General features: G+C 37.7%; 3 protein-coding genes and 1 non-coding gene across 5 annotated transcripts; 2 read left to right on the top strand and 2 right to left on the bottom strand.

Annotated features, from left to right (window-relative positions):
* The first annotated feature begins 123 nt into the window (after positions 1–123).
* On the top strand, positions 124–6,089 carry LOC128224451 (uncharacterized). 2 transcript variants are annotated; one of them, XM_052934289.1, is made up of 6 exons: positions 133–291; positions 1,614–1,678; positions 2,934–3,004; positions 4,480–4,728; positions 4,860–4,967; positions 5,398–6,089. In XM_052934289.1, the coding sequence occupies exons 2-6, from the start codon at positions 1,649–1,651 to the stop codon at positions 5,552–5,554; spliced, it is 615 nt and encodes a 204-aa protein (XP_052790249.1). In that variant the 5' UTR covers positions 133–291; positions 1,614–1,648; the 3' UTR covers positions 5,555–6,089. The 2 variants fall into 2 exon arrangements, with proteins under 2 accessions (XP_052790250.1, XP_052790249.1); XM_052934290.1 differs by lacking the exon at positions 4,860–4,967 and having other exon boundaries at positions 124–291.
* Positions 6,090–7,326: 1,237 nt separating this feature from the next.
* Trnam-cau (transfer RNA methionine (anticodon CAU)) lies at positions 7,327–7,398 on the top strand. The gene has a single exon. It is a non-coding gene; the product is annotated as a tRNA-Met (tRNA).
* Positions 7,399–8,912: 1,514 nt separating this feature from the next.
* Positions 8,913–9,284, bottom strand: LOC128223435 (salivary glue protein Sgs-3-like). Its single transcript, XM_052932716.1, has one exon. The coding sequence runs from the start codon at positions 9,282–9,284 to the stop codon at positions 8,913–8,915; it is 372 nt and encodes a 123-aa protein (XP_052788676.1).
* A 22-nt stretch (positions 9,285–9,306) lies between these two features.
* LOC128223434 (salivary glue protein Sgs-3-like) lies at positions 9,307–10,125 on the bottom strand. Its single transcript, XM_052932715.1, has one exon. It carries the CDS (start codon positions 10,123–10,125, stop codon positions 9,307–9,309), a length of 819 nt encoding a protein of 272 aa, XP_052788675.1.
* Between the last annotated feature and the right edge of the window lie 7,168 nt (positions 10,126–17,293).

Below are 17,293 nucleotides of genomic sequence, written 5' to 3'. Positions count from 1 at the left end.
AAAGTAAGTTAACCAATTAAAATGGTTTGATTCGAGTTTATTAAACCAACTCAACTAAGACGGTTTCAAAGCGTAAATGCACCAGTTTGCCTTTCATTAACATCCCCATCCCCATCACCGGGGGGTTTAAAAATGTTTAATTGCCAATGCTTCATTGAATTCAAATATGCTCTAAAAGATAACTACCTGTTTATAAAACACGCGAGGATCATCCGCGGTATTTAATATCTCCATAACTAGTTGATACAATATTGTTTTTGAACAACTAGGAATAACAAGAGGCGTCAGTTTGTAAGTAAACTAGCTTTTTGGTTATTTTGATTGCATAAAAGTAACAACTATTGACATTCTTTTAAATAGAATTCAGTGAACTATGAAGATAAATTGAACTATCATATTATGCACCAGTCAATTGTAACCACGCCCCCCCCCCAGGTCCGGGGGTATACCGGGGATAGCCGGGGAAATGGACCATGTTTTTACCTTTCAGGTGTCCCCGCAGTGCCGGGTGAATGCGGTGGTTTTGTCTTCGCGCAAAAAATAGCGGGGAATGGGCCTTACCTAGGGTCCCTGGGGTGCCGGGGGCATTTGGCAGGGATTTTACCATCATTTCGTCTCCGCAAGGCGGGGATTTTACCCGGGGTTGGCTGGACCGAAAGTCAAAGTCCCCGCTATTCCCCGACCTGGGGGGGGGGGGCGTGGTTACAATTGACTGGTGCATTACGTATCGTATTTGTGTACCCATCGGATGAGATGTTCATGGAAGTATTATGCCTTGTGTCATGCGGTACTTTTGTAAAAAGTTCATAATTATTTGATACCAGTTTCGTAAGTTCAGCGTTTCTTTATTTACCAATTATTGATATATAAGGTTTTTTTACATCTGCTTCTTGAAATTTGCAACTGTTTGTTTTAACATGGCTGTTTATTAATGCTTTCTACTTTCAATGGACGGGCTGAATCATATTCAGCAAGCATGCATTTCCTAGGTTTATGTTGACATATTTCTAGTAGTATGCGGGATAATTCAAATCTGTGATATTTTGTATGTGCTATTTCTGCTGTTGTATACGTTATGTTTCTCTTGTTAAGTCTCTGTCGAACTTTTCTTTGTCGTAAACACTGTATTAGTATTCACATCATTCAGCAGCAAGAAAAAACGTCTTTTTTATTCATTGCTAAACATCATTGACCTAATCTTATCAGGGGCGGTCCAGGATTTGAGTGGGGGGGGGGGTAAGTTAGGGGGCAACCGCAACCATTTGACGCGCACGCTCCTTCAGAATCGGAGGAATGTGGCATAACTGTTTGCCAGGCGTGACTCACTCAAGATCGTAATTTTAACAACTGGTAGTCACATGTAAATTTTAACTGGGTGTACGATTAAATTGATTATATATATATATATATATATATATATATATATATATATATATATATATATATATATATATATATATATATATATATATATATCGTATATATGTAATTATCTCATCTTTTCGACTGTTTTACTGATGGTCATGAAATATTGTGCCCTTTATAGTAAATATCATATTAATTTGTTATTGATAACGCTATAATTGTAAGTGTTTTTACTTTTAAACTTTTAGAACGTTGGTTGGCAAAAACTGTCGAAAACATTAGAATGGCGGACTGTAGCAAGACTCGGATATTGGTCTGTATTATTATCATTTCGTCGTATAATCAAATATCATACTTCATTTTCATTGCTCTATAAGCAAGGCGCTTATATATTGCTTTATATAAATGTATGGTGTTGGGTTCCTCTATCGAATATTACTTTCAAATACATAAGTAACAACTACATGGTGTTCGAGAGGTGTTCGGGATGTTCGCGAAATTGTAACGTTAAAGGAACACATATTTTTAACAAGTTTTGAAAACTGGTATAAATGTAGATCAATACAATTGTTACATCCTGAGTTCTGGTAACCATGACAGAACAAATATGTGAAGTTCACGCCGGTCAAAACTATCTGAAAATGTTCTTGAACGTTTTCTACAATATGAAAACACCAAATATAGACGGGGTAATATCACGCTACAATATGTAACTTGTCACGTATTGACGTCATTTCCTAAAAATTTAAAGCAATACCAAATAAACATAATTATGTTTTCCGAATCATTGCTCTTTGTTCGTTAACTGGCAACATTGAATTTTCAACAGATCTTTTGTTTTGGTGATAAGGTTCAACAAACTTCGCAGCCCCTCGTAGACATAGAATCCCTGATGAATTAAAGTAAAATTGTCGATGAAAAGAAAACTGTCGGCCAAAGCGAAGCCCTTAAACGTTATGAGTTTAGGGCAGCACGTGTTTACACACCAAACTCGCCAGGTCACCAGAAAAGCGTCATGTCATAATAGCCCCTATGCGTATAAAGTATAAACAGTTTCTTATTGGTCAGTGGGCTGGATAGTATGTCCATATAAAATACCAGCTTATATTTATTACTTTTTTTACGTATACATGCAGATACAATAAGGCAAAAATAACGTTTTACTAGTGACTTTTATTAACGTATAGGTATTTCAGCAAGGTCAATCATAGAACTAATGCACCAGTCAATTGTAACCACGCCCCCCCCCCACCGGTCCGGGGGTATACCGGGGATAGCCGGGGAAATGGGACGTGTTTTTACCTTCCGGGTTGCCTCGCAGTTCCGGGTGAATGCGGTGGTTTTGTCTTCGTGCCAAAAATATCGGAGAATTGGCCTCACCTAGGGTCTCTGGGGTACGGGGGCATTTGCCGGGGATTTTACCATTAGTTCGTCTCCGCAAGGCGGGGATTTTACCCGGGCTTGGCTGGACCGAAGGTCAAAGTCCCCGCTATTCTCTGACCTGGGGGCCGTGGTGACAAGTGGCTGGTGCATAAACGGCTGATCCTCGTCATTTTGTATGTTTGCAGGCAATCCTATTAGGTGTTCTCTGCCTGACATTTGCTGAGGTCATAGCTGTATTCATTAATCAGGAATTAAGGTAATACCTTGTTTTTATTGATATTTTTATCACACCCCTTTTCGTATGTAAACTTTAAAACATAGCTTATTACAAAAACAATTCAAGAAACCCCTTTATAATGAGAGACAGAGAATGAAATTGTAATTACACTTTGTTATATGGTGTACATTCAACGATTTAACATTAAGGGCCTTCCACGGTGCAACGTCTTTTTTTATTATTTAGTTTTGAGGTTCAATAATTAGAAGCATAGCACATACTATACATCATTTGTACATATCATCGTTCGTAAATTTATCTCAACTTCTTATTACCCCAAAACATGTTGCAAAGAATGTGTCTTTTACCCATGAAAAAAGTTGTTCCTCAAAACTAAATCAAACATGAACGTTTAAAACATTTGTATTTTGACCATTCTCTTTTGCACCGTGGGAAAAGGGTAAAGGTCATACTGCATGAACGCACGAAACAGAAGAATCAATCCTTAAAACGAGTACCATAACCATTTAAAGGGACTGTCTCACAGACTTGCACCAAAAAAGTTTTGTTTTTTTTTGTAACGAATCTCAGGACAATTATCTAATAGAATGTGTTACGCTTTGATGTCAAAATTGTAAAAAAGGTACCAAAATGTTAAAAAAAATGTGTCGGAGCCCGGGTTCGTACCAGCGTCGCCAAAATTGAAGACTGGTGTCTTCCTTACTGAGCTATCAAGACTACCACAAGTAGGATGACATAATTAAGCTATAAACCTACCTCGGTATTATCACGTGATAACGCCGACTAGCCAATCACGCATAAGGAATGAATTCTACCCGGTAGACATACCCAGTAACTTTTTTTAATGGAAAAATACAAAATAACTGCTAAACTTAAATAAATTGTAAACTATGTGGTACATTAATAATTAAGTTTCAATGCATTGAACACATCGATGCCAAGTTTATGTCATTTTTAGACAATTTTTTTTTCGCTATTTTTTCATCTGCGAGACAGTCCCTTTAAAGATGCACTCTTACTCCCAAATTAGATTAACCACAATAATTACAATTGTTTTATTTTTCCAAATGATGAATAAATGTCGAAAACAATGGTTCTTATGAAGGATACCGAGTTTAATTTGAAAGAAATGTACGCATAAAAAATACAGTATTTCTACCTTATGAGACTATAGTATTTCACAGTAAATCTTTTAGCATTCACAAATCATTTAATATTTTTGCATATTCATCTATTAAATATACGGTTTCAATCTTGTTATCAGTGATTAATATTTTCCATAAATGCATTATTTAGTAAGTAGTTTAAGTTTTATCAATCGAAATTTGTGTTTGTTATACATGTGTATGTTTTAATTTTGAATAAGAGCGTCACTTTAAACATATAATAGCATATGTATATGTTATATGCGAAACGTATACATGCGGAAAGCCGTTTATTAAATTGTTTCACATTTTGTTTCCTTTCTTTCTAATATGTAATCATTGTTTTAGACATCGAGATTCTAAAGAAAAGGAGATCAACGCTGAAAACATCAACTCCTTCTTTCCGGGGTACTTCCGATCCCCCGAGGAGCAGCGGCTATATGAGAGTAGATACATGAGCGGCTTCACAAACAGAACTGTCGTGGAACCAAGAATATCTTATTTTGATACGACATGCGGTTTTAGCTGCAGAAGCACATTCGCCAAAAAACTGAAGAAGCGACAATTGGCCGCCGTGGAACACGGATGTTGTAGATCGTACGTCATTTCATATTAAAGCTGCACTCTCACAAATTGACAGTTGTGACCTTTTTTATTTGTAATTTTTATACATACGAATAACACCGTAAATACATATGAGGCTATTTGGCATTGATCTATTCTTTCAGGAACGTGGCATTTATTGCTCCAAATAAACGAAGCAATGTGAATGGACGCGAACGAACCATTCTGCAGTTTGGTACAAACAAGCAGTACTTCGCCGTGCACAGCTGCACGTAAGTTTGATAATATAATTAGAGTTTATATTGCGGTAAATTAGTGACCGCGGTCGCGTTAGAAAGTTGGCCTCTTAATGCACGTACTGTATATAGTAAAACGTACGGGGGAAATTTGGAGTGGTCCGATAAGGCAGGTGGCCTTTTAAAGCAGGTGACCGTTCATCTAGGTTTGACTGTAATGCTTAGAAGCTTGTTCAGTTATACTTTGAGTTTGAGTACTGCAAATCACGATATCCAAAGGTTAATTCATGGTAATGTTTCTGGTTCGTTCAAATACCGCCTCGTTCACATGTAGGTTTCTTATTTTCTTATACTCTCTTTATTTCATTACTGTACCAGTAAACAAGAAAGCCCTGTCGGTCTTTTCCCTGTTGTGTAATGACTTATTTCAATGAAATAAAATCATAGCAATCATTTGACATTTCAGAGCGTTGCGCTTCTGTAGAGGTTGCCAATGTTCGCAGGAGAACGGTATGTATATCGGCGTTGCTGTGAAGGATGGTGTGAAAAAAGTAGACGACCTAGATGATGTAGAGCTGGACTTTTTCTACTTTGACGGCTGCTGCAAGTGCATTAATGACTAACTTTATGTTTTCTATTTCATTACATTACATGCCAAACATAGATAATTTATTATTTACCTATAAAAGGATAATAATGTAAAAAGAAGACAATGTAGGTGTGCCACAGACGGGATACTTTAATCAGAAATACACTCACATTCAGGGCAAATGGTTCCAAGAAAAAAAAAATGTGCCAGCAAAATACACCTGGCTTCAATGTTCTTATACACAAATCAAATAGAAAAAAAACACTGCTAAAGAGCAGTCATAGAGTCCGGAACCACTGCGGCACCCACTCTCAGACTCAACATCACTTGCACTGCCATGGTAACAGAAAATTACCAAACTGGAAAGATAAATATGCATGACACAGTATCCATAGTAAATGAAAATTTGACAATTTGAAAGAAGTTTATACTATCCCGTCTGAGCGTCGAATGACCAATTCAATACTTTAGAAGCACGAGGAAAACTACTTATTTACGCACGAGTAAACAAATCTATACCAAGTAGTACTCCTATACCGCAGATATAATAAATACATTTGTGTTTTCTATTTCATTTCATTACATGCCAAACCGTGATGATTCCGTTTCAACATAGGAATTATGGGGGTAGGGGTGCAATAAGAAGTAATATTAATGATGTGCACCGAAAGTAAAATTTAGATTTTGAATTGTAAAATCTTAATGAATTTGAAAGCCTACCACAAAGGCTACGGGCAGTTCTCGGTGAATAGCAATCACTAAGACGAACATGGTGACGTTTATTCACATATTTATCGTCAATATGGCAATATTACCAAATAATACATGCACATTTGTGTTCTCGGAGAGAACCTCAATAAAATCTGTATTTGTGGAGTACCCCGTTCCACATTTAAACATGAAGTGTAGTGTTTGTCTCATAGTAAGGAAAATGTTCCATGGACACACAACGTCAAATAAAGGGACCGTCTTTAGTCACTTATTAAATATTGAAGCTAAATCTGATAAAATAGAATAAGTAATATAACTTTATTTAATATATAAATATTTAATGCGGATCCCAGTTCAAAAGTAAGTGGCATTCCGGACTCCAGTCCAGTCCACCCGTTTCCGGGTGAAGATCAGCACGTCCCCGCCCCCAAAGTGCGCCCTCTATAACGTCAAATACTGAAACCGCCCCTGCACCTGTTCATGGTTTTAAATGTGCAGTATCTGTTAAGAAAATAAAGGCACTTTACCTAATTTGCAGCAGAATACATAATCAACATGACAAACATATTCTAAAATACTCGAGGGGACATCTAAGGATATGTCAAATATCGTGCACTTAATATGTTGCTTGCATACATTTGCATTTCTCCAGTATTAGCCACTGTTCCCTGTGGTATTTGCGTATGCCATTTCAGTGTCTAAATGGTATAAACATATTTCAATATTTGGGTTACATAAGCTGTAGGGAAAACAAACTACAAGCTTTTATATACTTACTGTTACTGTGCAAAGTCTTAACGGTTGCTGTTATAAAATCATTATGGCGCAGTCACAATATAACGGATAAAAGTAACGTATGCCGACGTATGTGAATATTCACCACTGAGTATCAAATAAGGCAGCCTCTATTGACAATGTGGTATACGAGTATTTTAAGGTATCACTTTCACTAATCATTGAATTCCTCTTTTAATCATATATTGGACATTAAGTCATTTCCAAGTTCCATGGCATCTGGTGTTATTATCCCAATTCAAAAAAATGGTCATCAGCAATTCAAGTTGATAAACTATTTATTGACGAACAAGTATAGAGAGCAGAGTGGCGCAGTGGAAGCGTGCTGGGCCCATAACCCAGAGGTCCGTGGATCGAAACCACGCTCTGCTAAATTTTTTGCACCACTGTTAGTTATGATACAGATATATATATGAGTATTCAAACAATATAAAGAATCAAAGCTAGATTGTGTTTAATCGGCATAATTATTTTTCAAACTGATGACCAACAAACATATTTTTATATGATTATATTCTTTAGAGAAAAAAAATATGCAGCCAAAACTACTGATATATCTAGATTTTAAAGAACCAAGACACTATCGTAATGCGATAATATACACGGATATGGAACTGCATTTCAATATCACAGTTAAAGCAAGTTGATATATAAAGTTAATTTTCATAAGTGAAAGAAAACGAAGGCACAGATGGTTCAGTTTGTTTGAAGTATATTCTCAAAATAACAAACCATTTATGTTTGAAATCTACACCGAGATAAAGCAGGTCTTGTTCAAACTCGGTAAAGTGCTTTTATTCCGTTCCGCATGTTAGAAGACAGCAGCCCATTTACTTTCGATGGTACAGTGGAAAGGGAGACACACATACATGTAATATCGATTTCCTTTCAAATAAAAGAAATTTCAGTTACTAAAAATATGGCCCTTGGCAAAATATTGAAATGTATTGCATCCGGCATTTTAAATTGTCAACAGAGGACGGACTAGTTGGACGAGCAGAGTGGCGCAGTGGAAACGTGCGGGGCCCATAACCAAGAGGTCCGTGGATCGAAACCACGCTCTGCTAGATTTTTTGCACCAATGAATGTGTTTTTATGATCTAGATATTCAAATGAGCATGCAAACAAAACCAAGAACCAAAGCAAAATTGTGTTTAATCGTCACAGTTATCTAAAGCTTCACTGACATCTAGATTTTAAAGATCCTGGACACCTATTATGATGCGAGGTTTTGATATTTGTGTATCAAAAATAAAGCGAGGTGAGCCAAAAAAGTGTTTTTTATTAAAGACATACAGTCATGACAAAGCAGAATCAGCTTATTTTGGTATATTTTCAAAACGAAAAACCATCCATCCATCCATGTCAGTGAAACTTTGGTCACATACCTTTTCCTCTAATTAATATATTCATATAAGGATATGTTGTTTGGTCATCAATTTAGATAACCAACACTGATTTAAAGCAGGTCTTGTTCCAAATGGCAGAAATAATGCCTTATTCAGTTTCGTGTGCTATAAATTGAAAACAACGGATAAGGCTCTGAATTTCTGCTTTCGATTCTACAAGGAAAAAATATACACACAGAGTGTCGATTTTCCCTCCTTTGAAAGTATATTTGTACTACAAATTAAGCCTTTGGCCAAGCATTAAAATGTATTGCATCAGACATTTAAAGTGACACTCTTACTCAAAATGAATACATATACATGTATAACAAATAGACATTTTGAGTGATACACCTTTAAAGTTCTACTAACTAAATAAGCATGTACATTTCGGAAACTATTGAATACTGATAACAAGATTGTAACCATGTATGGTCCGATTATGCTTTTTTTCGGAGATTTGTTAGTAGCTTAATATATTTTTCTAAACGTTCCCTTTTAGCATACCTCTTTGCTGCCCATGGGGAACACCTGACACATAGTGCTACTCGCGAGACGCACCTCAAGTACAGTGCTCCTCGTGGGAGGCCTCTCACGTATAGTGCTACTCGTGGGACACCCCTCACGCATAGTGCTACTCGTATGACACCCCTCACACATAGTGCTACTCGTGGGACGCCCCTCACGCATAGTGCTACTCGTGGGACGCCCCTCATGCATAGTGCTACTCGTGGGACGCCCCTCACGCATAGTGCTACTCGTGTGACGCCCCTCACGCATAGAACTACTCGTGGGACGCCCCTCACGCATAGTGCTACTCGTGGGACGCCCCTCACGCATAGTGCTACTCGTGGGACGCCCCTCATGCATAGTGCTACTCGTGGGACGCCCCTCATGCATAGTGCTTCTCGTGGGACGCCCCCTCACGCATAGTGCTACTCTTGGGACGCCCCTCACGCATAGTGCTACTCGTGGGACGCCCCTCACGCATAGTGCTACTCGCGAGACGCCCCTCACGAATAGTGCTACTCATGGGACGCCCCTCACGCCTAGTGCTACTCGTGGGACGCCCCTCACGCATAGTGCTACTCGTGGGACGCCCCTCACACATAGTGCTACTCGCGAGACGCCCCTCACGCCTAGTGCTACTCGTGGAACGCCCCTCACGCATAGTGCTACTCGTGGGACGCCCCTCGCGCATAGTGCTACTCGTGGTACAACACTCACGCATAGTGCTACTCGTAGGACGCCCCTCGTGCATAGTGCTACTCGTGGGACGCCCCTCACGCATAGTGCTACTCGTGGGACTCCCCTCACGAATAGTGCTACTCGTGGGACACACGTCACGCATAGTGCTACTCGTGGGACGCCCCTCACGCATAGTACTACTCGTGGGAAACCAGTCACGCATAGTGCTACTCGTGGGACACCCCTCACGCATAGTGCTACTCGTGGGACACCCTTCACGCATAGTGCTACTCGTGGGACGCCCCTCACGCATAGTGCTACTCGTGGGACGGCCCTCACGCATAGTGCTACTCGTGGGACGCCCCTCACGCATAGTGCTACTCGTGGGACACCCCTCACGCATATGGCTACTCGTGTGACACCCCTCACGCATAATGCTACTTGTGGGACGCCCCTCACGCATAGTGCTACTCGTGTGACTCCCCTCACGCATAGTGCTACTCGTGGGACGCCTCTCACGCATAGTTTTGATCGCCGATTACGTAGACCGTCACTCGGATTTCTCTTACAATTACATTACCCTATATATAAATATATTGTCAATAGGTTATATATAGAGTAAAATAATGTATATATTTTACTCTGTATATAACCCATTGACAATATAATATATACATACATTATATTGTCAATAGGTTACATAAAGAGTAAAATATCGAGAGAAAACCGCTGTGGTCATACCTACGCCGGATTTGGAGGAACTATTTCTCCAAGAGGTTTATTATATATTCGTGTTTCAGATGAATACTTTATTAACAGTTACCGATAAACTTTGGTTCACCCATTTATTTCTATAATTATTATACTAGAGTTATATATGGAAGGGTATTAACGCAAAAATTACATCTTGCTTTCTTACGTTACATCGTGCTTTCTAACTTGTGCATCTTGCATTCTGTCTTGTACATCTTGCATTCTGACTTTTACATGTTGCTTTCTTACATGCACATTATGCTTTCTGCTGTGTGCGTCTTGCTTAATTGTATGTTGATATCGTTATTTAACGATCAATTATTATTCATTTGTTGATCTGGTATATTAATTCAATAACTTAACCTGCAACTGTTTGTATTTAGGTCTATTTACTCAGCTTGAATGACGAATGTCATAAGGTAGAATGACGCATAGCCGAAAGCCGAATGCAGCAAGCATAATACGACGCGACATCTGGTGTAATAATATGTGACACCCAAATTATGCTAACAGGTGGCGCTACAGTTATATTCTCGGTAAAGTCCGTATTGCGGTTCGGATTCAGTTTACCAAGTTACGTCCCTTTGTTTTTAAAATTTCCATTTCCACTATGGAGGAAATAAGGTAAATATATATACAAAACGATTTAACCAATTTTTGTATTTATTACTAAAACTCTGTGGGTCAAATTATATTTCCAGCTGACAATGACAAGTTGCAAATTTCCAAATCAATGATTTTAGAATTATTTTTTTTTATCAACAAAATAATTATAAAAATAGAATGCATTGTGTGCATGTCATAATGCAAAATGTAAAAGTAAGAATCCAAGATGTACAAGTCAGAAAGCACGATGTAACGTAAGAAAGCAAGATGTAATTTTTGCGTTAATACCCTTCCATAGTTATAACTGAAAATGTCGGCTTGCCCTAAAACTTTGACCGGACGCAGACGCCGACACCAGGTCGAGTAGTACTAAGCCTCCATTATTCTTGGAAAAAAATCGAGGTAAGAAAGTATGTTCGAGCACTTGTTAGTTTTTTTTGTTTGTAATGATTGTGTACGAAAGCAAATGTTTCGGACCATTCAGCTTCCAGAAAACGTTTTGAAAAGGGATAACCAATACGAAACAAATGGTAAGTAATGTAAAATGTTCATTTTATTATGTAATTATTATTTTTGACATAATTTGCTGTTTTAAAAGTCAGATACTCATTTTTTTAACAAAGGGAAGGGAACAGCAACTGATTTAAAAGTAGGTCTTAAATTTGTTATTTCCGCTTCTTAGCCTGCCGTGAAAACTTTCACTGTTTAATTTCACTGATAAAACACCTAATTTCACAGAAAAAACATGAACGAAACAAGATGTCTGTGAAGTTAGCCTATGTAGCCGATGTAGCCTATGTAGCCTATGTAGTAAACAGGCTGCAACGTGCAGCCTACGTAGCCGATTTAGCCTGTGTAGTAAACAGGCTGCAACGTGCAGCCTATGTAGCCGGTGTAGCCTGTTTAGTAAACAGGCTGCTACATGCTTAGTCAAAAAAGAGCGTGCAACAATAAAGAATACTGTGTAGGACATACAATTACTATCACGTACTTATCAGCAGCAACTCTAGTAAAAATGATCAGCTTTTTTATATATGTGTACATGCATTACACTAGCGGGTTGGAAGGGACGCTTACATCGCGCGCCACTCTAAAATTACCCAATGTGTAGCTTGTGTAGTAACCAGGCTACAACGTGCAGCTTATATAGCCTGTGTAGTAAACAGGCTACAACGTGCAGCTTATATAGCCTGTGTAGTAAACAGGCTACCACGTGCAGCTTATATAGCCTGTGTAGTAAACAGGCTACCACGTGCAGCTTATATAGCCTGTGTAGTAAACAGGCTACCACGTGCAGCTTATATAGCCTGTGTAGTAAACAGGCTACCACGTGCAGCTTATATAGCCTGTGTAGTAAACAGGCTACCACGTGCAGCTTATATAGCCTGTGTAGTAAACAGGCTACCACGTGCAGCTTATATAGCCTGTGTAGTAAACAGGCTACCACGTGCAGCTTATATAGCCTGTGTAGTAAACAGGCTACCACGTGCAGCTTATATAGCCTGTGTAGTAAACAGGCTACCACGTGCAGCTTATATAGCCTGTGTAGTAACCAGGCTACAACGTGCAGCTTATATAGCATATGAAGCCTGTGTAGCAACCAAGCTTCAATGTACAACATATTTAGCCTGTATATCCCATATATGAATAAAAGCGAGGATATCTCATGTAGGAAAAGATAATAATGAATGGGTTTTACAATAAGTATGTTGTGTTTAACAAATTGGATTTTATGCTAACTTGTTGTTGCTGTTTTTGTAATAGATACAACATGTATAAAAAGACTGTGTTTATGTTTTTAAGCTTGACTAATCGAATAATAAGGAGAGCTAAAATACTCACTCTGGCGCCGGCGTCGACGTCACGCCTTGCTTAAGGTTTTGCGTGCAAGTACTGATGATATTTTATCTCAGCAAGTACTTTATGTATACTATTAACCCTTTGTAAAAGGCTTCCAAACCATCACACCAACTTAAATAGGCAAATTAGATAACTCTATCTTGCATTCAATACAAATTATGGCCCTATATATTAGGACATAGAATTGCTGGTTAACATTTTCGTACAACTACAATGAAGTTTATATCTCAGTAACCACTGAATGTTTAATATTGAAGCTTTATGCAAGGTTTCCTAAGCAGCACACCACCTGCAATAAGCAAGTTGGATAAATCTATCATGCATTTAATGCAAAGTATGGCCCTTTGTTTTTTACTCAGAAACTCTGGTTAAAGATTCGTGTGCAACTACGTAATTTCAAATCTCAGTAACCAATGTAACCAATGTATAAGGACATGCTCTATTACTGTCCAATTCTTTACAAAATAAAAGTACTATATTAATCTACATTCTTTGTACTTTCTTTCATGGAGAAAAACTATATCGATCTATAATAGTAATTTTACAGCCACAAGTTGAAAATTTGTATATGCTTACTTTCACATTGGGTCACCTTGCTCTGTTTGCACTGGGTCGGTTGAATTACCGTATGACCGGAAGGGGGGCGGGGGGTTTCATACTATATTGTGAGTGAAGAGGGCATATCCAGAGTGAGGGTGCATAGGATGGTTGGGGAAGCTGGAGGAAGGGGGTTGATGAGGTTAAGAAATGGTATTAAATGTAACTTTAATTACCGGAAAACACATCAATGTTCATTATTATAAACAATATATTTTATGTGACCCAACGAATTTACTATATGCTTTTGCTAAAATCATTGAAAATAGATATGAGGTGATCGGTTTCTAAGGTATAAGACCAATGAATAAGTATTGCATTCGGACGATCTATTTTCATATGAGAATAAAACACACTTTTATACAGAGATATAGCCTAACCTGGGACCATTTAAAATTTAATCCTTCTCCAAGGCCTAACCTGAAATAAAGCAATCATTATGTAAATATGTGATGGAATGTAAATACCTAAAAACCCAAAAGCTAACAATGAATGTAGTTAAAATGTTGGTTCACAAACGACATAAATCGTATGATATATTTATAAATTAATATTAGTGATGTTCCTTAACGACAATCACACTTATTCATATAATGTATTTTCATGATCAATGTAGTCAACCTAGTCAGCTTCTGGTAAGATATTGGTCCCTTTCTGTGACATATCAGTAATAACATCCCATTTAGCTACATTCCGACAATGTGGTCATTATTTGGACCCCTGCTGAGACTGGCGGTGCCAGGGTGCATTGTCAGTTCTTCTTTCATCAGACCTTTAAAGTTTGTTTTCAAACGAACTGATACGTATATATGTCATCTATAAAAATGAAATAACAAAGCATGTATTTCATTTGCCTATAGAACCTGGCGCATTATCAAAGTGATCAACCGAGTCAGCTTCTGGTGAAATATTGGTCCTACCTATTGGCTCTGTGTTTCTATGGGGTGAAATAAAATAGTTGAGTACCCAATACAAATGATTCCATACACATTAATACTTTTCGTTGATTTGCAATAATGCCCCATCAAATGATGATAGTTATTCTGAACTACGTTATAAGTGGACATTTCGATATGTATAGAAATCAATTTCGGTCTGGCCTTGTATCATATTTAAATAGTATTGTGAATAATTAAGATAATTGCACAAAACAGTCTGAACGATTCATCGAACCATTTAACTGATACAGTACGCAGTGTTGTCGATAAAACAGATGTAATTATAATATATGTATGTGATCGCAAGATTTACTACATGTATAAGAATATTGCACGTACAAAAGAAAAGTGCCCTTTACAAACGCATAATGTCTGAAATTATTTACCAAATGAACATCTTATCGAAAGTATAGATAAATTATCAACGCATTTATGTAATATATTCAACTTTATTTCGAACTCGGGCTTTATCCCGATAATTGGGTGGAAGGTATTATCATCCCATTGCATAAAGAGGGTAGTCATTCATATATTCATTAGTTAAAAAGTAGTGAAATGATAACAATCGATTGTATGTTACATTAGTAGATATGATGATACAGTTTGATTCTGTTTATAGAAATGCCTTATGGATGAAAATGTATAAATGTGGTATCCACGGGTAACTACTTCGAAGTATTCGTGTACCAAAAAATCAAATTATGTGTAAACACATGTTCTGACTATTCTGAATATTGGTTTAAGGCAATTGGAATTAATTTCACCTCTTTTGTTTTATCTCTTTGTCGAAGATCTTGAGTTACATCTACAAAATAATGTTGATTCAGATTTACTATTAAATGAATGATATAGTACTATATGGCTATTGTAGGAAAAACGCCTTCCGAAGTACATGAACATTTAGAAACTTCGAACGAATATTGTAATACACGGTCTTAAAGTAAATACTTCTCAAACTGAAATTTTGGTGTTTCGTAAACGTGGTGGACTTTTAGCCACTGAACATTGGACCTATAATGGGGATGCCATCGACGGAGTGAATGATTTTTTATCTCGGGAATGTATTTAATTATACTGGGATTTTTTCCCTTAATCAAGAGCATTTCACTGGTGAAGTCCACAAGGCTACGTACTTACTTAGCAAATGTAAAGACTATGCCCTTAGTCCAAATACGCTATGTCAATTGTTTGATGAATTCGTTTTATCTGTTTTGAACTTTTCTTGTGAAATATAGGGAAATTCCAAATCCAAAGAGATCGAGCGAATACACCTTAAATATTGTAAAATATTGTGGTAAATCCAAATACTTGTAATGCCTGACTTTATGGTGAAATCGGAAGATATCCGTTATATGCTAATATATATAGATAAGAATTATGAAACATTCGATTAAAGTAATACATACTAATAATTTTAGTATTAAAACTGAGTATGAACCAGCTTTAGTTGATTGTAGTTGAGGTAATGGAACTGTGTATCCAATGTCAAGAAAGTATGAGATGATGATGGTTTCTTTTATATATTCGATCCTTTTGTCAATAAAGATCATTATGCATGTTTGTATAAAGTTAAATGTAGAGTGGTAAAGACCTTTAAATAAGATTGGTTCGGTTCGTTAAATAAAAGTTCTGTTTTAAATATGAAAACATTATTTAAATATACTTTATTATATGAAAAGTATAAACAAATTTTGCTGAAAAGCCTACGTTTATACTTTACTAGACTTAGACTATCTGCGTTCATTTGTTCGTACTCAAAACGTAGTTTGTTTCTTGCAAATAATGCTTGCAACTGTAGAAGTATTTAAACTATTGTCACCTTATTCGCAAATAAAATCTAAATTTAGAATGCCCTCGTAAAACTTGTGTGATTGTGAATAAATGCAAAATTGAATGAAACTGCGCACGTTTTTCAGGCGTTAAACTATGTTTTTAAGTTCTGGTTATGTATTAAGAATTTATAATAGAGCGATGCGATTGTTACCTCGCAATTAAGTGAAATTCATTCTACGAGCACGGTTCAATTCAAATGTACAATACTCTGTTCGTACCACATTTACCTGTAAAAATACTTGCATATCGCAGTTAGCAGCATCGCGGCGATATGCCGCGTGCATGTATTCGGAAGTCGTACACGGCATCAGATGAACGTGGTGATGACACGCACCACCGAGTTGGCTACCGCGGAATATATCGCCGCGTTATTCCACGATGACACCATTTCCCCCACGGTGGTTTCGCGTTTCTGAAAGACGCCAGAAGACAGGGTACGCATACGCAGCAGACACTTAAGACTATTCCCTATACTCATTTCATAAGGGTATACTGGAGTCGGTAAGATTATATGTATTCTCAAAGACGGGGTCAGTGCATGGCTCAGGAATAAAGGAAATTGGGTTGTCAGTACGACAATAAGATGCCGCACCCAAATCCTTGGGATCCCCTGTTTGGATGGAACAGGCATACTGCCCTACTTTGGTGTGGCTGGTACGACCAGAAGGAGGTTATGTGACTCCATAAGACCGGGGACTGGCATCTAGGAACATTGAGGGTTATCTCCTGGTACCACCAACTGACTTCAATCTCGGACCAGCTTGGCCAAAATTGACCCCCAACTTCTTGGGACCATCTATCTTGTTTGACCTTCTTTGTGTGGCTGGTATGACCAGAAAGAGGCCATGCAATGCCCTAAGACCAGGTTTTATAATGTATTGGATATTCAGGAATATAACTTAGCAACGCTCAATAACTTCCATTTTGGGATCAGCTTGACAAAAATTGACTCCAACGTCTTGGGACCTTTATGGATAAAACAAACACAGTGAACTACTTTGGGTGGATGGTACGACCAGAAGTAGGCGATGTGACGCCCTAAGACCGGTTAGTGGTATAACATGAACACCATATGCTATTACGTAGCACTGCCCAATAACTTCC

This window comes from Mya arenaria, chromosome 17 (genome assembly GCF_026914265.1).
Source record: "Mya arenaria isolate MELC-2E11 chromosome 17, ASM2691426v1".
Classification (NCBI taxonomy): Eukaryota; Metazoa; Mollusca; class Bivalvia; order Myida; family Myidae; genus Mya; species Mya arenaria.
This window is presented reverse-complemented; position numbering and strand designations above follow the sequence as displayed.

Coding starts and splice junctions, on each gene's coding strand:
- LOC128223434 (XM_052932715.1), bottom strand. CDS start 10,125: ATGCGTGAGAGGCGTCCCACGAGTAGCACTATGCGTGAGGGGAGTCAC.
- LOC128223435 (XM_052932716.1), bottom strand. CDS start 9,284: ATGCATGAGGGGCGTCCCACGAGTAGCACTATGCGTGAGGGGCGTCCC.
- LOC128224451 (XM_052934289.1), top strand. CDS start 1,649: ATGGCGGACTGTAGCAAGACTCGGATATTG. Junction 3,005..4,479: donor TTCATTAATCAGGAATTAAG/GTAATACCTTGT, acceptor TCATTGTTTTAG/ACATCGAGATTCTAAAGAAA. Junction 4,968..5,397: donor TTCGCCGTGCACAGCTGCAC/GTAAGTTTGATA, acceptor TTGACATTTCAG/AGCGTTGCGCTTCTGTAGAG.